This window comes from Sus scrofa, chromosome 15 (genome assembly GCF_000003025.6).
Source record: "Sus scrofa isolate TJ Tabasco breed Duroc chromosome 15, Sscrofa11.1, whole genome shotgun sequence".
In the NCBI taxonomy this organism is placed as follows: Eukaryota; Metazoa; Chordata; class Mammalia; order Artiodactyla; family Suidae; genus Sus; species Sus scrofa.
In genome coordinates, this window is record NC_010457.5 from 103,987,077 (window position 1) to 104,010,019 (window position 22,943).

The 22,943-nt window shown below is 40.7% G+C and overlaps 1 protein-coding gene across 10 annotated transcripts in view; it reads left to right on the forward strand.

The window, feature by feature from the left end:
- The window catches only part of SPATS2L (spermatogenesis associated serine rich 2 like), a 181,110-nt gene that overhangs the window by 107,661 nt on the left and 50,506 nt on the right, over positions 1-22,943 (forward strand). For all 10 annotated transcript variants that reach the window (XM_021074583.1, NM_001177916.1, XM_021074576.1 and 7 more), the window contains 3 exon segments: positions 7,615-7,723; positions 10,921-10,970; positions 13,688-13,937. In XM_021074583.1, the coding sequence (XP_020930242.1) occupies positions 7,615-7,723; positions 10,921-10,970; positions 13,688-13,937 (409 nt within the window).

Genomic DNA, 22,943 nt, shown 5'->3' on the forward strand with positions numbered 1-22,943 from the left:
GATATCTCCTTGTGGTTTTTATTACATTTCCATGATGATTAGCAATGTTGAGCATCTTTTCATATGCCTGTTCACCATCTATAGTTCCTCTTTGGAAAACTGTCTATTCCGGTCTTCAGCCCATCTTTAATCAGGTTTTTTGGTTTTTTGATGTTGAGTTATGTAAGCTGTTAATATATGTTGAATATTAACCTCTTACTGGTTATATCATTTGCAAATATTTTCTCCCTTTCTGTAGGTCGTCTTTTTGTTTTATGGTTGATTTCCTTTGCTATGCAAAAACTTAAAATCAAAACAATTTTTGAGATGCGCAAAGGCAGGTTTCTCAATCGCAAACTGAATTTGTCAAACTAGCTTTAAATGAGGAAAAGCAAAGCAGGATAACAGGTGATTTGGCAAAGGTAAAGTAGTCCCTAAAGGAACTGCTAACTAGCCGTCCAGATCATCGCCCAACGACCTGCTCTGACACCTGGTCAGACCCTCTGGAACACTCTGTTTATGGCTTGAGAACCCTTGAGGGATGTCATCAAGTGCAACTTCAAACAGTGGGCTTCCTTGTGAAGCTGCAACAACAGACTTGGGCTGTGGCAGTGAAGTAAAGGCTGTGTGCCAAAAACAGCCTCTGCAAAGCAGTCACTGCGGGCGTGAATTTTATGAGTTCCCTGTATGCAAACTACCATTAGTCACGCATTGATTGATCCATTGCTTCAGGAGCTTCATTTCCAAAGGCAAAGGCAGCTTTTCAACACAATCTCACTATAGCACTGCCTTTGTCATCCACTCCTTTAAAGCTCCTTCATAAGGGGGTCTTTTTTTGGATTGAAATGCTTAGACCCCTTAAGACTATGCTGCACCTCGAATAGTGACACTCTGAGATTCCTGTATTTTTCTGTGCGTAGAAGAAAGCCAGGATTTCTCCATCTTTCTCACTGGCATTTTCATAGGAAAATAAATGTAGTGAATATATAAATAAAAAGGTAGAGAAACAACACTACTCTCTTCGCATTAGCCAGGTACTGTGACTAAAGCAGAAACATCTTGCTTGCCCAGAAATTCACTATAATTCAACATTACTATGGAATAGCTAAGAATAGGCAGAAATTATCCTTTCCTTTTTTTCCTTTTTTTTTTTAAATTGACATCCTTGTCTTAATTGTCTTCCTTTAGGAATTATATACAATATTCATAGTTATATTGGATATCAGAACTCAGTTATTGACAGTTTTCTAAGGATGTGTTCAGAGCTAGGATATATAGTGACAAGGATAGATGTTTTCTATATCCTACCAGTGTTGTTTTTTTATTTTTCTTTTACAGAGGGACAGGTGAGAGTAGTATACATGTCTAAAGAGGAAGTATCTCTATAAGTTGTGGTTTATATTATGTTTTGCAGAGAAGAGACTAGAAACAGGAAGAATAGCTAATTTTATGTTTAGTCCATGCTGCTGGGCCTTTACTGATCACATAACTGTGTAGGTGGATTGAAAACTTTGTTTTTTTAATTGAAGTATAGTTGACTTGCAATATTATATTAGCTTCCAGTGTACAGCATAGTGATTCAGTATTTTTACAGATTATACTCCATTAAAAGTTATTATAAGATAAGGGCTATAAATCCCTGTGCTGTACAATATATCCTTGTTGCTTATCTATTTTTTATGATTTTTATTTTTTTCATTCTAGCTGGTTTACAGTGTTCTGCCAATTTTCTACTGTACAGCAAGGTGACCCAGTTACATATACATGAATAGATTCTTTTTTCCCACATTACCATGCTCCATCATGAGTGACTAGATACGGTTCCCAGTGCTACACTCTCATTGCTTATCCATTCCAAAGGCAATAGTCTGCATCTGTTAACCCCATGCACCCCATCCATCCCACTCCCTCCCTCTCCCCCTTAGCAACCACAAGTCTATTCTCCAAGTCCATGATTTTCTTTTCTGTGGAAAGGTTCGTTTGTGCCATATGTTAGATTCCAGATATAAGTCATATCATATGGTATTTGTCTTTCTCTTTCTGACTTACTTCACTCAGGATGAGAGTCTCTAGTTTTATCCATGTTGCTGAAAATGGCATTATTTTGTTCTTTTTAATGGCTGAGTAGTATTCCATTGTGTATGTATACCACTACTTCCTAATCCAGTCATCTGTCGATGGACATTTGGGCTGTTTCCATGTCTTGGCTTTTGTGAATAGAGCTGCAGTGAACATGCGGGTGCATGTGTCTTTTTTAAGGAAAGTTTTGTCTGGATATGTGCCCGAGAGTGGAATTGCTGGGTCATATGGTAGTTCTATGTATAGTTTTATAAGATTACCTCCATACTGTTCTCGATAGTGGTTGTACCAGCTTACATTCCCACCAACAGTGCAGGAGGGTTCCCTCTTCTCCACACCCCCTCCAGCACTTGTTATTTGTGGACTTATTAGTGATGGCCATTCTAACTGGTGTGAGGTGGTATCTCGTGGTAGTTTTGATTTGCATTTCTCTAATAATCAGTGATGTTGAGCATTATTTTCATGTGCTTGTTGACCATCTGCATTGCTTATCTATTTTTATGCATAGTCATTTGTATCCTTAATTCCATGCCCCAATCTTGCCCCTCCCAACTTCCTTCTCTCCACCCGTAACCGCTATTTTGTTTTCTGTATCTGTGAGTCTGTTTTTGCTATGTACATTCTTTTGTTTTATTTTTTGATTACATATATAAGTGATATTACATGATATCTATCATACAGTATGTATCTTTCTCTGACTTATGTCACTAAGCATAATATCCTCTAGGTCTGTCCTGCTCCTGACAATGGCAGGATTTCATTCTATTTATGGCTAATATTCTGTGATCCTTCTTTATCGAATACCAGGGTTGCTTCCGTATCTTGGCTATTGTAAATAGTGCTGCTATGAACATTGGGGTGCATGTATCTTTTCAAATTGGTGTTTTCATTTTTTCTGGATATATACCCAGGAGTAGAATTGCTGGATCATGTGATCTAATGTAATTATAATGTAGTTAATGTAACTAATAACTAAGCATTGTATTATTTAGAAGGGTGTGACTGATGTGGTAATAAGAATTGTAATTATTAAGAAATTTTATATAATACTAACCAGTCATAGTGACTGGAAATGTTAGAACTTTATTTAAAAGAACTACATTAGATAACATGTAATGTTTGTACATATCTCCAGTGCACAGGTACCTACTAGGCCAATTGTATTTACTGCTGAACATGCACTGTGAATGACTTTCTTTAGTTGCGTGCAGATGGTTTTTTTCCTTGTTTTTCTCCCTATCTTGGCTTCTCTTAAAAAGAGAGAGATAAATGGGGAGATTTTGGTCAAAGGGTATAAACTTAACAAGTTCTGGGAATCTAAAGTACAGTCGGGTGGAGTTCCCATCGTGGCGCAGTGGTTAACGAATCCGACTAGGAACCATGAGGTTGCGGGTTCGGTCCCTGCCCTTGCTCAGTGGGTTAAGGATCCAGCAGTGCCATGAGCTGTGGTGTGGGTTGCAGACGCGGCTCGGATCCCATGTTGCTGTGGCTGTGGCATAGGCCAGCCAGGTTCCTAGCCTGGGAACCTCCATATGCCGCGGGAGCGGCCCAAGAAATAGCAAAAAGCCAAAAAAAAGATTAAAAAAATAAAAATAAAAAATAAAGTACAGTCTGGTGACTATAGCTATACATACTATATTTTATACTTGAGAATAAATCTTAAATGTTCTCATCATAAAATAAGTGGCAATTATCTAATGGGATGGAGGTATGAGCTAATGCTATGGTGATTATCATTTTGCATTATATACATGTATAATATCAACGTGATGCATACCTTAACTTACATAGTAATATATAGCTCATTACATATAATGATATATACATATGTATTTATATATATAATTTGTACATGGTAAGGATAGATTAGAGACAGAGAGAAGAGGAAGAAAGCTATCCTTCGAACATGATGAAGGAAGAAGAAAGGACAACATTAAAGGATGGTTAAGGATGCTCCCAAGACCTAAGTTTTTTGCATAGCTTTGTAGGCTGCCTGATCTGGTCCCTGCCCCACCTCTGGCCTCATCTTTTACTCTCAAACCCTCAGCCTCTGCCTTCCTCCCATTCCCTCCTCATCTGAGCCTGGCCTCTCACTCATGCTGTTCCCTCTGCCTAAAATGCCTTTCCCTTTTTTTTTTTCTTTCTTTTTAAGGACACACCTGGGGCATATGGAAGTTCTCAGGTCAAATCAGAGCTGCAGCTGTGGTCTACACCACAGCCATGGCAACACCAGGTCACAGCGGTATCTGTGACCTATGCCACAGCTGGCGGCAATGCTGGATCCTTAACTCACTGAGCAAGGCCAGGGATCGAACCTCCATCCTCATAGACACCATGTTAGGTTCTTAACCCACTGAGCCACAATAGAAACTCCGAAGAGCCTTTCCCATCCATCTCTTCCCTCTTGTATTTGTCACAACATATAAGAATATATTTATGTGTATGATCATTTCTCATATGTGCATCCCCCTCTAGGTTCTTATCTGTAAGAAGCTTGGTGCCTTGTCACAATAGGCATTCAAAAAAATATTCACTGAAAGGATTTTTAAAGAGAGCAAGAGAAAAAGTGAAAAAGAACTTAGATTTGACAAAGTTAATGATATTTTTTAATATAGAGGCTAGAAAGACTAAGAATCATAAAATGTGAAACTAGAAAAAAATGGAAAGACTCCTGAGTCACGTATATACAACTACATATGTCTATTGTATTAGAATCTTTGATAAAACCCACAGAGTTAGCATTTATGAATGTCAAGATTGTAAGCCGGCTTGCTACAATGTCAGACGCTCTAAAAATTATAAACTCGTATCTTGCACTGCTTTCTCATTATAATCTAAATACTCTTATATAGAGATCCATATGGAGTAGGCTGCTTACTTTCTAAAACAATTAGGAAATAGGCTATAAGCTTAATGGGGGATTCTGAACAGTAGAATCACATTACACATTATCATGCATATATAGTCCATAATCCATGAATCTGATTACAGTAAATTGCATGTAACTCTAAAACTCAACTGGTCATAATGTAACGGTTGATGAAAACATGTCAGGATCGTACATTGCTTTTGTGATGAGCCTCGTGGATGCTGCTCACCTGGGCACCCTGTCGCACGCTCATATTTGTCAGTAGTGGCTGCAGTAATCCCCTCAAGGGACAGCTGGGTGTGCCAGGTTTTGCTAATGTGGATAGGACATCCTATAGTAGTTGCAAGATCTGTGAGATAAAGGTCAGTGAATTATATTAGGCAAGAAGAAAGAATATGTGCAAAATTCGATTAAGAAATACCTGTAGGTCATTAAAAATTGAATATCAGCTTAATCAATTGAAATCCTTGGCTCTCGTATATATTTACTTCTACGGTTTTATTTATTTATTTATTTATTTATTTATTTATTTATTGTCTTTTTAGGGCCAGACCCACGGTATATGGTGGTTCCCAGGCTAGGGGTCGAATCTGAGATACAGCTGCCAGCCTAGGCCGGAGTCACAGCAACGCCAGATCTGAGCCGTGTCTGCCACCTACACCACAACTCAAGGCACCTCTTGGATCCTTAACCCCAATGAGCAAGGCCAGGGATCAAATCTGCATCCTCATGGATGCTAGTCAGATTCATTTCTGCTGAACCACGAGGGCAACTCCACTTCTTCTGTTTTAAATGTTTGATTTTCAGAAGTGTGTTTAGGAACATGTTCTAGATGATGGTGTCGACTAAAAAAAATCCACAACCTGAAAGATGAGAGTTAAGTTTTATTTGGGGTGAAATAAGGACTCGAGAAGCATCTCAGGTAGCCTTAAGAAGCCACTCTGGGAGTTCCCGTCGTGGCTCAGTGGTTAACGAATCCAACTAGGAACCACGAAGTTGCAGGTTTGATCCCTGGCCTCACTCAGTGGGTTAAGGACCCGGCGTTGCCATGAGCGGTGGTGTAGGTCGCAGACGCGGCTCAGATCTGGCGTTGCTGTGGCTCTGGTGTAGACCGGTGGCTACAGCTTCGATTAGACCCCTAGCCAGGGAGCCTCCATATGCTGCAGGTGCGGCCCTAAAAAGACAAAAGACCAAAGACAAAAAAAAAAAAAAAAAAGAAGAAGCCACTCTGAGGCTGTGCGGGAGGAGCTAGGTTATATAGGAGTCTTTGCAGCAAAGGACAGGTAGCTGGAACAAAAGAGGTCTGGGAAATCATTCCTTTGATATGCACATCAGCTATCAGGGCCAGCATCCTGAGTTTTCATAGCCTGCAGGACTCACCTGCTTTCACCATTGGAGGTAACTGCATTTACAGATGACTGTGACATCCTTTATCCTTAACTACAGCCAGGGCTGAAATACCACCCAAAGAGGAAAAGGGGGAATATCTGGATGTGATGGGGGGCGGGGGAGGTGCATGCAGCACACACTCATTTTACAAAAGTTTGTTGCTGCTCTCCTGAAGGTTACCACCAGTCACAAGGAGCAGACATTACCATGAAGGATTTTAGTGTTTTTCTAGGCATGAGGAGATGCAAGAATTGGGCACAGAAGATCTTCCTCTAAAAATATCTGACCTGGAGTTCCCGTCGTGGCGTAGAGGAAACAAATCTGACTAGGAACCATGAGGTTGAGGGTTCAATCCCTGGCCTTGCTCAGTGGGTTAAGGATCTGCGTTGCTGTGAGCTGTGGTGTAGGTTGCAGACGAGGCTCAGATGCCGCATCACTGTGGCTGTGGTGTAGGCTGGCGGCTACAGCTCCGATTGGACCCCGAGCCTGGGAACCTTCATATGCTGTGGGAGAGGCCCAAGAAATGCCAAAAAGACAAAAAAATAAAAGTAAAAATAAAAATATCTGACTATCTGAAGGCCTGTTTTTTCAGTTTTCCCAGAGCACAGAGTGCCTCACTCCTGGTTTCCACCCTGAGCTCCACTCGGGGTGGTGCTGCAGGTTTGTTGCTACAGTGGCTCATGTTTGACTCCACAGAGAGGCCGATGGCAAGTGCCAGACTTCCGCTCACAATAGCTAAGATTGCTATTTCAAAATTACAATGTCCCACCTTCTTCTGTCTCTATAAACATTGATGGAGTTTCACAACATACTTCTGGGAACCTCAGTATGACTGTCTCCACTGTGCATATAAGAGAAGCTGAGGCATGAGGCTATTTCTGTCAAGTTTCCAAAAATACCTCCTGAGCCAATGGAGAAGAGAGCCTGAGACAGAAAACTATCTGTGTCCTCACTGAAAACACATCTTGTATGCATCTGGAGTCTTGGGGGTGGGAGGCAGGGATTTGGGGAGAAGAGGGAGTAGATTGCAAAACCAGAGTTGGCTTTTCACACTTGCTACTCCAGTCCTAACAAGGACATCTTTGTAGAAATGTGTACTCAAATAAAGAGGCTATCAAGGTGATTACCAGGATGAATTTTTACCGGTCTGAAATGCCTAGAGTGTGCTTGATGGCTCCAAGATTGACTAGGTGGTTTTTTAAGGCCTTTCTGACGTTATTACTCTAGCCAGTGAGAGAGTCATGGATGAATTATATTCAAAATGCTTACCTTTCTTTTTCTTTGCCTTTCCTTTCCAGATCTATGCAGTTCGATCAGTTGTTCCCAACAAAAGCAATAATGAAATAGTCCTGGTGCTACAACAGTTTGACTTTAATGTAGATAAAGCAGTGCAGGCCTTCGTGGATGGTAAGTATAGACGTTCTCTGAACCTAAAGCTGTTAGAACTAAATATTCTGTCTAGTCTATATTTTTTTGCCTTGAATGAATTGAATACTAATTATTCATTAATGCTTAATTTTCATAAACATATGCTGGGCATTTAAAAACACATCTACATATGAAGAGCAGAATTTGGAAGTTCTTCCTCACTGAAGGAAAAAAAAAAAAGACTGTAGATAGTTTCCAAAGGATACCTGCTAATTCCATTGTCTCTCCATCAGTTCAGTTCATTATTAACCGTGTCCTTTACTTGATGGTGGCCTTGTTAATGGAGGCTAATTCCTGATCTGGAAAGCCATTTCACCTCTTTAACTAGCATAGTTCTACTTGGCCTTGTGGCTGGAATCCCTGAACTTGATGCTTATGTAGTCTGAGAGGACTAGTTTAATCTTTGATATCCTTAGCTTGTGATGATTTTGAGGTTGCCTGAACTCACTTCATCTTATCTACCTCTGGAACCTTTTCACTGTCTTAAAAAAAAAAAAAATCTTTTTTTATACAGCCCATTGCCCGGGATGTTATAGAACCTGAAGTCTCAGGAATGTATTGGCGCTGTAACTGCTTAACCCATTTCTTTACATTGCCTGTAAATTATGGGAAATTCTTCTCTCCTAATCAAATAAAGCAAGTTCTATTTATGAACAGAGATCTCATATTTGTCCTTAGTTATCGTATGTCGTATGTCTTCTTTCCTACCATCACCAAAACTTCTCTTCTGTAAACATGGACTAGCTAAACATAATCTGACCGAAAGTTCAAAAATCTATCAGCACATTTCTCACTTTTATCCGAGTTGTGCTTTATTTGTTGAGGACATTTGATTTGCTTACTGTCCTAGGAGGAGAAGAATCTCCCTAAGTTTCTTTCTGCATATAGTATAATTGAATTTCAGGCAAGGTCTTGGCACCAGGCACCACCTCACCCTCTGATATCTGCAGTCAAGGTTTAGGGCCCTGATTGAATTTAAAAAATGACTATCATTCAAAATAGACCTGCAAACCGAGCCACAGTGCATAACTGTTTTTCCTGCTTTGTACACTAGCAGATAGATACTCTTTACTCATAATAAACACATACAGAGAATGTGATATTAATCTGACTTTGCAGCATTTGGTGCAGTTTGTCTCCAGAAGAAAATTGGGGCAAACGTGCACATCCTGCCTCAGATAAACTCTCTTTTCAGGTTTCACTTGTCAGCATCACTCACATGGGAAAAAGCTTTAGGACAGGAAAAAAGCTATTATTCTCATGCTTCCCCACCCTGACTTGGACTGAGGCCCCCACCTTCTCCATCATGAAAGTTTTTATTACAAAGTGACCCTGATGAGATGCACAGATGCTCAGAACTGATGGGCTGTCATCAAACCCATTCGTATTTAAATAGAGCCCCATGTTTGTCCTTCGTGAAATTTTCAGCTTGTCAGTATTGAGGTCTCATTTTTAAAAACTCATTGATTGCTGAGAAACTTCATATCACTTTGGATGGGGACCAATGGGAAAACGTATCTCAAAATCACTGAAAATCAGAAATATTTGTTAGGAATCATTTACAAGGCACATGAGAAGCACCCTCTCTGAGTGGCTTAAAAAACTCCAAGCAGTTTCAGTATAATTAAAATTTAATAATAACAGTTTCAAAATTGTCTGTAAACATAAGTATTTATTTCTTCTCCAGAATTCCTCTCTAAAAACGCACCCAAATTGCAAATAGAATCTATATCAAACTATGAAAATTAGAGGAATAATTGAATATTGCAATCAAAAGCAGAAAGCAACTCACCTCCTTTCTCTAATTAAAAAGAACAATATTTAACACTTTTTAAAGTTTCATTTTATTTGGAAAACTGAGGTCGAGCTATAAGAACTACCCTAATGATGATTAGCCACTGGTGTGACTTATCAAGAAAACTAGTGAAAATGAATTCCTACAGTTCTTCAAAAGAAAAGAACTGTGAAACGTTAATTCTCTGCGCAAATTAGAGAAAGACTGGCCCAGTTAATAAAAAGTCTGAATTACAGCTTATTTTAAGTGCAGTCTTACTATTTTAAGTACATGTAACTCAAAAAGCCTAAGAGGGGCGCTGAATTGGAAACTCTGAATGGATGGGAATAATTAGGCTTTCTAAACATTAGTCAAAGCAATATGGCCTTCTGCTTATCTAACAGTGACAGTAGACCCAGTAATTGGGGCCCTACTAATTTGAAGTTTCTTATAAAGACCAGCCCGAAGTTTATCTTTGTTTGGCCAACACACTCATTGTAGAGAACTATTAGTGTAATGAGATTGTACGAGAATGCTTAAAATTGTTAAAAGAATACATTTATGAGCTCCTCTTTTAGAAGTACCTACTTAAATGAGCACAACCGATCTACTCATTACCCATTAACTTATGGTTGAAATTACCCCCAGTGCAGTTGGAAGGAGGGAAGCACTTAGACTGCTTAGTAGACACTTATTGTACCTGATGGATGGGTAGGCATCTCTTTTCAAATATTTTCTAGCTTAATCGGGTCAGGCCTTTCTCTGAGTCTGTGGGATCCCACGTATGCCCGGGAATGGCATTGACAGAACCTAGGACTCAACTTATCGGATGAGCTTCTTTTGTTTCAAAGTGGAACCTCCAAAGACTGCATCCCATCCCTAACCACAGTAATGAGGGCAAAACTACCCTCAGATCATCGGTCCTCCTTTATCGCCTTGCAGGCTGTGAGCATGATGAGTAGAGGCAGAAAATGAACAGGAGTGGCCAAACTGTTAGGATTCACATGGTTAATAATATTCTAAATCCCATGTTTGGCCTGGAAGATTGTAGGTATTTTGACTCATATATCAAGTAGAACAATTTTAATTCTACCTATGGCAATGAAGCTATCAGAAAATTCTCAAGATATATTTCATTTTCTCTAAGACAACATAATGATTAAAAAAAAAGTAAGCTTCATGTAGTGGGGCTTAATACTTTGATAAAACCAAGATCATGCAGTGAATTAAATGAAACTCTGGAAATAAAAAACGAAACTGGCATTTTTATTAAGGTAGGAGGTAGCAAAACAAATGAAAAAGCCGGGGAAAAAAATCACTACCAAGGTGGAAAGACAGAGATGAATTTTGCATAGTGTTTTATTATGTGAATACACATTGAAGATTCTTTGTCTTTGTCTAGGCAGTGCAATTCAAGTTCTTAAAGAATGGAATATGACAGGAAAAAAGAAGGTAAGATTGATATTGATTGTAAATTAGTAATGTCTTCCATCACAACCTTCGTGGTGGTTGTTATTTTAACAAGGCTGCCAATATTGTGTTTCTTTCAGATACCTTAATGTGTACACCCAGGAAGCTTCCAGATTCATGACTCTTAAATTATCAGCCACCCTCACTCCTAATGCCCTTGTTTTCTGTTCTAGTGTTTTGAACCACCAGGTGTGCTTTAGAAGTCCTAGAGTTTTTCTTTTTAAGTATTAAGGCGAGCCCAAACGGAGAATTCAAAGGACTCTAGACATTAACTTGCCTGAACGTATCCTGGAGCACAAAGGAAAAAATTAAGGAGTGTTTTAAAGATACTTGAAAAGCTCTAAATATTTTTTCACATGTTTTTCCAGCTGAGAGAATTGGTCCAGGGCTGCCCCGAGATCCTTTTTTGCCTGAGTTACTAATAAGCTAGATTTTTAATAAAGGAAGGGAAAAAAGAAAAAAGAAAAAAAAAAGAAAGAAAGAAAGAATAGAAAATACCTTAAACTCATACAAGGAAGAGACCTCTGTTTTCTTCTTGTGAACCCTGGCAGACTGCTCCTTGGGAACAGAGGGAAGACTTTAGTCTGCCCTATTCAGATTATTTAGCCTTCTTGTTTGGTCACACAGAATCTGACTTCTGGGCACATGTGAGGTTTGCAGAGCACACACGGGCTTTGGTTTCTGGCACACACTGTCCTGATCCTGTGAACTCTGAGAGGCACTCACTACTCCTGTAAGGTGCAGCTTCCTTCTTGGTCTTGGCCTGGACTCGGTTTCATGATTTTCACCAGAAGTCTGCTTCTCTCTCCAAAGTAACTGCCCCACCCATTTCTACCCTTCCCAGCCAAGCCCGAGTTTGGGAATCTCATTCCAGGATGTCCTATCCAGTCTCCCCTTCCCCCTGAGGGAAGATCACGGGCCTGCAAAACAGGTTTTAAACAAACACCAAAAAAAAGCAATACTGCTTTCAGAAAATCCCTGACATTACTGAAATTATCCTTTCCTCCTTCTTCTCCTTCTCCTCCTAGCTTCATGGAGAATAGGAAGAATTATGAGATCTCCTTTTTTTTTTTTTTTTTTTTTTGCTTTTGTATGCCGCCATCTTTGCCAGTCTTCGCTTATCTCTAAATCATAGCTTCCCAGGCTCCTGTGTGAGATGAGGATGATTTGCCAGTGATTGAAAGGCAGTATTTATATTTCCATGGAAAAATCTCAGATGTGTGGTTTGGGCATTAAATTTCTCTGATGTTAAAAAAAAAAAAAAGGAGCAGACACAGCTGCAGACCCAACTCGTTACCAAGCCTTCCTCTGAGAGGTTCAGTAGGAAATGGTCTCTGCAGACCAGAAGATGTGGGGCTTGAGGAGAAAGAGGTGCCCCTGAGCCTCCCCTTTACCCAGCGAATGCGCTTCTCTGCCCTGAAAGAGCCCTTACTCAGGGGCATGATTGTGGTTTCAAAGGAAAAGAAGGGGAGTTGAGAGGAGAATTAAGAGGAAAATGTTTCTTTTCCAAATGCGTTGAAGAACAAAGCCAGGCTGGTATTTAGCTGGCATTCACTGATGCAGGAGGCAGGACAGGGTCTGTCCTGATGGGTCTAGTATCTGTTCTGATTGGCTGAGACCTGTATCAAGGCCTACAAATTGTCAGTTATCTAAAATGCAGGGTTGCTGTGATTTTGAACTGCTTAAAGGGAAGTCTTGTAATGCCGTTCAGCCAGGGACTGAGCGATCCAAGTGTCCTAGCAGACCCACATCAGTCTGGCGTGGCTTCGTGGCAGTTGTCCACTCCAGCTTAAATATTCCTGGGGATGATGACGGGATTTCCTTGACAGGGACAGCAATCCAGGGGTCTCCTGATTGGTCAGTGCCTTTTCATTGACCCAACTTGGACTTCGCAGATCTGACTGCTCTTCCTCATTTTGCAAGGGCTTGCCCGCCTTTTTGGTACCAGCCCTCCCCTCAGCCTCCCCTCTTCTCCCTATGGCTCAGAGCCTTAGTCTTTCCCCTCCCCCACCTCCATCACCTTTTTAAGAAATGAGAGTTCTTGGGAGTTCCCGTCATGGCTCAGTTGTTAACGAATCCGACTAGGAACCATGAGGTTGTGGGTTCGATCCCTGGCCTTGCTCAGTGGGTTAAGGATCCGGCATCGCTATAGGCTGTGATGTAGGTTGCAGACACGGCTCCGATCCTGCGTAGCTGTGGCTCTGGCGTAGGCCGGCAACTACAGCTCCGATTGGACCCCTAGCCTCGGAATCTCCATATGCCACAGGAGCAGCCCTAGAAAGGCAAAAAGACAAAAGAAAAAGGAAAGGAAAGAAAAGAAAGAAATGAGGTTCTCCAATGGCACAATAGCTGAACGCAAACTCTTCCAGGGCAGTTATCCCAAGACTTTGCTGTGTTACCATTCAGAGATGTAGTGGTGAGTCTGCTCAAAAACTACATCGGCTATTTAAGCCATTTCCTGCTGTTTTTTCCTTTTAAAGGAAACTTTTTGTTTGCTATGTTTGTGAGGTAAAAGTTTAGACAAGTCATTGTAAGAAGATATTTATATTGATTTGGGTGGCTAATAAAGATGTAGGTGTTTTCTCCCATTCTATTAGAAGAGAGAGAGAAAAAAAGGAATAACATACCTTATTTTGCTCTCTTGTATCTCAAGGGTGTGAGCTAAATAACATTACCTTCTCATTTGTTTCTGATTCTAGAACAATAAGAGAAAAAGAAGCAAGTCTAAGCAGCATCAAGGCAACAAAGAAGCGAAAGACAAGGCAGAGAGGCCGGACGCAGGTCCCCTGCAGCCGCCGGCGGCGCCACAGATACAGAATGGCCACGTCAACGGCTGCGAGAAGGACAGCTCATCCACTGACTCCGCCAGTGAAAAACCAGCTCCTGCCCCTCGTGAGAAAAAGATCTCGATACTCGAGGAACCTTCAAAGGCACTCCGTGGGGTCACAGGTCAGTCATTCTTAAGTAAAGTTGCTTAGGAAGACATGGACAAAAAAAAGATGCCAAAGGGCCCAGTGGGACAGTCATTGCACGGTTGCTGTTGTTGGAAGGGAAAGGCGGTACTTCTGCAGTGTCCGCAGATCCAAACGGTCTTCCCGAAGGATGGCGGGTGCAAGGAGGCAGGTAACTGGGCCAAAGAGGAAGTGTGCAATCTAGCTCTGCACTAAGAGTGTTTGGTTTTTTTTTTTTAATCTAAAAGATATAGTCCTAGTCTATAGTGGGATCATAAGGAAAATGGAAATTCCGGTTTAAAGAAATTGTCCTTCAGAGTTCCATTGTGGCTCAGCAGGTTAAGAACCTCGCCAGTATCCATGAGGATGTGGGTTCAATCCCTGGCCCTGCTCAGTGGGTTAAGGATCCAGTGTGGCTGCAAGTGGCAGCATAGGTCACAGATGTGGCTGGGATCTGGCATTGCTGTGGCTGTGGTGTAGGCTAGCAGCTGCAGCTCTCATTTGACCCCTAGCCTGCGAACTTCCATATGTCACAAATGCAGCCCTAAAAAGCAAGAAGAAAAGAAAAGAAAAGAAAAATTTTACCAACACTTTTGTTGGGTAAGGGAGGAATAATTGGCAATGAAAGGAAATGTTTAAAGGGTAGATCAAATTATTTTGACTCCTGGTGTCGTATATTATGTAATAGAATATAACCTTCCATGGTGTTTGAATCTGGAATGTTAATTATTTGTGCTACAGCTGTATATTCATTACTCAGCAAAAGCCTACTTCTTAATCCACTGTATGATCTTTGGGTCATCATTTCATCTCTGATCGTGTCCCATTTCCTTTGCACAAAATAAGGCAGTTATCCCAGAATCTACTAGATTGGTGGCCTTCAATACTATCTGACCCAGTGCTCCATTTTAATATCAAATCCTAAAATCAAATTCATAAATCTTATACCTAGAAACAGAATGACAATCGCATCAAAATTTAAAAAGTTCAAGAACAGGAGTTCCCATCGTGGCTCAGTGGTTAACAAATCGGACTAGGAACCAGGAGGTTCTGGGTTCAATCCCTGGCCTCCCTCAGTGGGTTAAGGATCTGGCGTTGCCGTGAGCTGTGGTGTAGGTCACAGACGAGGCATGGATCCGGTGTTTTGCTGTGGCTCTGGCGTAGGCCGGCAGCTACAGCTCCAATTCGACCCCTAGCCTAGGAGCCTCCATATGCCGCAGGTGCAGCCCTCGAAAAGACAAAATAAATAAATAAATAAAATTAAAAATTAAAAAATTAAAAGGTCAAGAACAAGTAAAAGAGAAAGCCTAATAAAATGGTCAGATGTTCACCCCCACTTATAATGAATCACTTTGAACTTAAAGGAAGAAAGACAATAGTCAACTGGATATTGTGCACACTGTTTCTTTACATTTGATGTGTGAAATAACTAAATAAGTATATTTTTATGTAGACATGGGGTCACTGTGAATGCAAGTGCTACAAATTGACAAGTGCTGACTGTCAGCTCAAGTATTGTGACTGCAGTGTGGTTGGCCATGTGATTTTCCAAATGGTGAAAAATGCTTGGCAAAGTTCTGAACACCAGAGAGTATAATTTTCTCTTAATCTGCGTAGTAGTTGAACCCTAGAAATCCAAGTACATCTTGGAAATCCATAGGACCAACTGTTCAAAAATACTTTTATGTGCCCCGTGTTTAGGAGGAGATGAGAAAGTTCAGGTCACAGGGCAATTCTTTGTTGGGTGGGATTCCTGTGATCGTGAATCAGCCAGTGTCCTGCCCTCCAACACCCACCCATACACAATCATCTTGATAAATTTTAAAACTGCCTTGTTTTTCAAAATGCCTCCTAAGATCAACCAAAGATGAATAAGACAGTGGCTCTACCTAGAAAGAGGTCGGTCTAGCGGAAAAGACGGGTGCCAACAGAAACTCACATGGTGACCAGTACTGAATCAAGGCTACCATGAGGAAGCATTAAACCGCAGATACCATATAACACACGAGGAAGCTTTTACATTGATCACAAAGCTCTCCTTTTCTTCCGCAACACATTCCCTAATGACACTCTTCATAGTGAGCGCTGTAATTCAGATCATCCTGACTACACAACGATTTCTTAAAACCAAACACAAAAATAACCTATTTCTATTTAGAACCTGGATTTTCTAGTTGTTGTTTTTTTTTAATTCAGCTTTTCCTCTGCCTAACAATTTTGAGAATGTTTTGATTTATAGTCAGGGTAGGAGAAAGAAATTAAATAATCGAGTGGCAGATTCCCAGCTTTGCTTGTGATTGCTTTCACACGAATTACTTTCAAAATCTAATTACTCAAGGTGCTGTTGTGATATTAATCACACCCTAAAAGCCGAGTACATATATTTGTTCATATACTTATAATTTATACCTTCCTCCTAAAACAATTTCGGTAACTCTATCCAGTATATGACATTCGAGGAAATGCAATATTGAAGTGCCTCACTTCATAGCTGCCTTGAAAGTTAAGTAGCCATCAGACAAGTTCTCTGTACGAAGGAGGCTTTTGTGAACCCCCGATCATGAACCTTTCGGTGAAGGATACTTTATTGCACTAAGAGCCATCCTAATATCTCTCTGGTTTTATAAGTTTAGCATGAAGGCATTGATGTTATGTCAGTATTGTTTGTTAATAATTAGTAATTCAAATCCTTGTAATTTTTTCTCTTAAGGAATAAAGGATGAAAATGGAAGGTTACTAGAGTTTTGTGCAAAAAGAAAGGAATCCTCCTGGTTGACCTTTAATTTCATTAGCAGGTCACTTGTAATTATAAATTTTAAAATGAGTTTATAACTGGTTAAGTTTTCCTTCCCAAAGATAAGGAAGATGATTCATCGGAAAGTTAATGCCGAAACTGTCAAATGACTCTGAAATGCCTGTGCAGTTCCTCAGAAATTCTGAGACCTTGGCTAGATATATGTCACAGATGAGTTCTGGATCTTGGACATTCTGCACCCCAATTTAAGTAGAGCTTTGGAACTGGAAAGAATGGGAATGATCCCTTAATCCCCTCACTTTATAGCCGAGCACCCTCACCCCCCATGAGAATCTGAGAAGACCCCCACCCCTGGGGTAACTCTTTTTAGTGAGCAAAAGCCTAACTCAAACCCAGGCAGTTTTACACATGCAGTAGGGAGTTACTGCTAAAACCACTGGCTCCCTAACTCCTAAAAGATGCATAATTGTAACATTAGGAAAAAGTAATCATAACAAAGCAGGATAATGATATTCTGTACTTGAGTGGGTTCAAAGTATAAGCCTGAAAGAAATCTCCCGTCTGCTAGTGATGGAGTGTTTATCAAGCTTTCCAATAATGAAACTGGCTCAGGAAAGCCTGCCCCGAGTGCCCAGCTGGGCAGCAGGCTGTGAACATGTGGAACGGGTATTTTATCTTTTATAACACCTTGACATTCAAGATCTCTCTTTTTCAAAGTTTTAAAAGGATCGTTTTCTTAAAGTTAGTTTTAAGATATATGCAGGTGGTTCCAGGGTGTCAGTGTGACTTCCCACATGAAAAATCACCACCACAAGCATCATCGTTTCAGGCTGTAAATAGAGTACTGCCGAGTGGGACAATGCTGCATGTCAGCACAGAGCTCTGAAGTTGGGGAGTTTGATTTAAACTTAGTACAAAATTACTTTTTTAAGCCTTGGAGTAGGTTTTTTTTTCTTTTTCTTTTTTTTGTATTTCAGAATTTTTGATAACAGCTTAAATTAGATCCTTTACATAATCTGACCAGGATCATCTGCATCCAAGTACAAAGTCAGACCAGGAGTAGATCAAGATTTATTTTTACCAAAGGTAGTGCCCAGGATCATTTTTATTTCTGAGGCTCCATCTACATGGCTAAAGCATATTATGACCTTAGGGTTCAATTTTCCCAAATGTTGCTCCTGCTGTTTTTTTTTTTTTTTTTTTTTTTTAAGGCTCAGATTGCTGGAATGTATACGTGCTTATCACTGTATGGGCTAGATAGGAATGCAGATTCCTGCGTTGTCTCTCTCCCATTGGCCACAACTCCCATCCAGTAGAATAGGAGCAGGATCCTGGGCCACCAGCTGGCTCCGTTGAGATAAACTTAGGGGCGGGCACCTCTTGTTGGCTTCAGCAGGCTTCCTTTACATCCTCTCATTTTGTAAAGCTTCCTGGGAAGCCAGCTCTTGGGTTCCTCCTTCCTTGTCTCAAATTGAAGGCCCCGTGCTGTGTTCGCTGATTTCCACAAACCGGACTTACCACTCCGCCCTGATCGGAGGGGAGCAGCCCCGTTGGTTTACCTTTGCAATGCAGGGTCTGCGGATGGTGTGCCTCTGCCACAGATCTGCTTTCTCATTCTCTAGGTGAACTGAACCAAAGGTGAGAGAAAGGGCCCCATTATTTTAGACTATTAGCCCCTTGTCCCTCTTTTGTGCTTCCTTTGTAAAAACAAACAAACAAGCAAAAACAGTTTTACAATATTTTTATGGTGTGAACTTCCCTCTAGGATTTCCAAGCAGATTTTTTTAAATGCTGTGGTTGGCCCCCCTACAAGATTATCTCCCCTGCTTCTCTAAACCCTGTATTGGACCAGAGGATTAGAAGAGCTCAACAAGAAGAAAGCAGCTTGCCGAGAACTTTAATAGAAAAGCCAAATGTGTATATTCCAGGATTTTAGCCATGCCCACTCTCAGATGGAAGCAGTATAAAATCAAAGCTAGGATCCAGGGGCTTTAGCATTAAACATATTTGGATTCACATCTTGGCGTTGTCACTTACTAGGTGTGTGGCCCTGGACAAGCTAACTGCTCTGTGTCTCCTGGTCCTCACCTCCAACGCAGACTGTATGACTCCACTTGATGATTGTGGGGAGTGGTGGTAAATGAGATCTGTGAAGCGATTCGCACAGCATCTGGCATAGAGTAAACCCTCACATCATTTCTTTATCTATCTAGGAAATATTTTCGGCATCTAACCTGTGCCTGGAATTCCTCTAGAAAAAGTAAGCAAAAGAGAAAAGTGTTTGCTCTCGTGGAGTTTATGTTCTTTTTCAAGAAGGAGGAAAAGAGATGCGTAGGAAACCAGAATGCAGCTACAGTACATGTACAGAATGACAGTACATGCTATGAAGGCAGCAAGTAAGAGAGAGACTGGGGCAGGCCAGGGGTGTGGGCAGCAACTTCAGACAAGGCCATAGGTGACATGAGTTGAATGAAGAGGAGACGCTGGCGCTGAGACCCAGATGCCCCGCTCATACTCTCTCACATCAGGCTGTCTCCGTCCAAAGAGCTGATGTTTTATTTAAACCTGAATTAGGAATTACTTTAGCTGAAGCCCTTGCAGAGTTAGAACCATTGGTTTTTCATTAAAAATATAATATTTTTGTTAGTATCTATAGCTGACATTAAGTCCTGTCATGTGGACAGGCATTTTGAAGCTTCTATTTTAAAGCACATAAGCACATTTATCATTATTTTCTCTATTATTTTGGCATCTAAGGACTTGATGTTAACTCCGATTTGTTGCTGTGGGCTGTTCAGACGCAAACTCAGTTCCAGCAGCACTGTGTCTGGACCTTTCGGGTAATAGTAGGGGAGACCTTAGATTGTATTTTCAATGACTGAGACCTCTGCTTCCTTTCTCCGTGTGTCATAAAGCAGAAAGAGACAGAGACAGACGTAGGATGTAGTGACAGGAGGGCACAAGATATATAAAACCCCTCAGGTATTTTTTTGTCACCCGGGTACAGTGAAATCCAGAGCCCTCTCCCTTCTCTTTCTCATTTAAAAACTACTTTTGCTGCATCCCTACAGCAGAAACACAAACCTGCTCATCTCTGAATAGCTGATACCTTCTCAACTTCCCACTCAAACTTTGTTATGGAGATTTCAGTTACAAACAAACTTAATTAAATGTAATGCACTCCTTACAAAAAATACAAGGCCTTCAATTTTTTTTTTCCCTTAGTTTTGAAAAAAGATCTAAATGCCTCTCTCAAAATGCCTTGAGAATTAAGCCCGTTTTTCAGGGAACTAAGTCTGTGAAACAAATCAAGTTAACATGCCTGCCTTGTGTCATTGACAGGTTATTAATTCAGTGACTTTATTATCTACTCTCTTTTAATGTAAATAAACCTGTAAGGGTATTGTGACACAGGAAACCTTGTAAAGACAATGTAAATGAAACGAAAAGATTGGTTTCCAATCAAAAAGTTACCAGCTCTGTGCCCTCTGAGCTGACCAAGTTTTACAGAACGTGAATGAAATAGCAACGTCTATCCGTGTTTGATAAAGAAGTCAAGAAAAGGCAGAACGGACGGACAGTCTGTCTTCTGAGTAAGCCTATCTGTTTCGGTGTCTGTTTCAAAGTTATTGGTTTCTCGGAACATCTGTTAATTACTCTGTCATGTATTGATAAAAGAATGATGAAAGATGCAAATTAAAGTGGGTACTAACTGTAGTGTGAGAAAGAGTTTTCTTGGGGCTTCATCACTGGACTGTTTTTCTGTAACATCTTAAGAGAGTTACCTCTGTCTCTGCTTCGTTACCTCTCTTCTCAACCTATTCAAGCCCCGTCACTCCCAAGGGTTGTTCCCACTAGGTTCACCATTGGCTTCCATGTGTTCAGTCTAGCAGACATTTTCCCAATCTTTACGTTGCTTTATCCTTTCAGCAGCATTCGAGGTTGCTGACCTCTCTGTGTTTTCCCTTGGGTGTCTATGACATGGCCCTCTCCTGTTGTTCCCCCTTCGTCTTCATTGCTCCTGTTTCCTTTGAGGGTTATTCTTCTCTAACGCGCCCTTAATTATTGAGGCTCATCAAGGGTGGATTAGTTCCAGGTCCTTTCTCGTGTAAAGTTACACTCTCTCCTTAGATCACTTCTAGCTTTTATCGTGTACGCTGGCTCACAAACTCTACTTGCTGAACTCCAGACTCTTACTTGACATATTTCAAAGCACTTTAACCACATGCTCCAAACAAATGGCTGCTCTCCCTTCTCAGTCAGCTTTCTTTTAATGTTACTGGTCTTACTGGACTGTCCATCTATTCTGCAAGCTGGAAATCCAGGCATTGGTCATGACATCTTCCTCATCCCCAGTAGCCAATCCATCATCAAGTCCTGTTGATTTTCCTTTGCAAATATTCTGGAAACCCATCCATTTTTCACTGTCTCTATCTCTGCCTTCCCATCGGTACCATCCTCTTTTGTTTCTGCTGTGGCAATGGTCCGCTCATTCATCTCCTAGCATTCACTCTGTTCCCCTCTAACTCATTCTCTGTCCTGTAATCTTTTCATAGAACACGTTTGAACTCTTAAGATAAAGACCAGAAGCCTTACCCTGGCCTGCCGGCCCAGCATATTCTGCCTCCAGTGTCCCATTCCAGCATCATTGCAGGGTGTGTTTATTCTAGCTCTCTGCTTCGGCCATACTGGTCGCTTTTTAGTTACTCATACTGGCCATGTATACCAGTCAGGCAAGTCAGGAGATAGAAGCCACATGGGTTATTTGAATAAGAGGTGTGTAACTAAGGGAGAGTTAGGGAGAATTGCTAACTAAAACAGTAGGAAGTGCTTAATTACTAAAAGGGGTAAGTGAGGACTCTCAGGAGTATAGACATGGCAGGAGAACAGTTACCATCTCCAGAAAGACTGGACAATGAAGGAACTAGGGCTGGGAGAGTCCCCAACCCAAAACAGAGACTCTGACCTCATCAAACAAGGTGTGTGGTTAACAGAGGATCTTGCAGCCTTGTAGTGGCACAAAAAGAAAAAAACAAAACAAACAAAAATAAAAAACTTGTAGGGCCTGGCATGAGCTGTTCTGTAGAAGAGGCTCACCCTGGCCACACAGTGTAGTAGACTGGAACAGCTCAAAGCCACTACCATTGCGGGCAAGCCAGGGAACCTGGCATGAGAGTGCAGCTGGAGCTCCTCTGCGCACCTGCTGGCTCCCTTGTGAATAATAGTAATATAAAGGACCAGAACTAGAAGGGAAGTGGATTTCCGTCCTTGTCGCCTTACAGGGCCCCTTTGTTGTCCTCTACTGACAACAGTTAACATTCTGCCAATTGGCAAAAGAGAATTGTTTACAGGGGCGAGCTCCAGTATCACAAAGTAGGACAAAGAAGGGTAGTTTGGAGTCAAGAGACAACAACTTGATAAGTGCCTCAGATGCTCTCTCTGCCCAGAATGCACTTTCCTGCGCTCTTCATCTGATTCATTTTTCATGTGATTTCAAGTGAGCTTAGCTGTTACCTCTGTGAAGAATTCGTTCTTGATATCACCAAGTCACATATGCCAACGGTAGATTTCAGATACTGAGTATTTTTCTTTCGTAATAACACTTATCACAGTTGTAATTCTACATTTGTTTCTGTGGTGGTTTGATCTTTATGTCTTCCGATTAGACTGGTTCTATATCATCATTCTATAAAGATGGGATCCACAAATGTCTTCCACCAATGTCATCTTTTTCGTGTCTAGAACAATAAACTGGACATAATAAGCACTCAAGACTTTTTCACGGCTTGTATTGAAATGTTAGTGATAAAATATATGGATAAGTGTAGGTTAATGTAAAATCTTTAAGTTGCCATGCTGCTTTTTAAATATAATTATGGATTTGGTATTTCTGGTTTTAAAAGGCATTTATATGAATTGAAGAGTTGTGAAAAATACAGTAAGATTTAAAGGGGAAAAAAAAAAAATCCTACCTCCCAGACACAACCACTGTTAAATTTCACTCAGAATGTTTTAAATGCACAGATATATAGAAGTTGTTTTTACAAATATCATATAGTATATGAACTTTCGTATTCTGCTTTTTACTTAACATGACATCATAAACATTACCTTGTATCTTGATATGTTATTTAAAAATATGACCTTAATGACTACATTTTGTTTTTATGAATTTGCCGTATTTATTTAAATTACCCCAAATTGTTGTCCATGTGCGTTGTTTCCACTTGTTCACTACTAAAACAATAC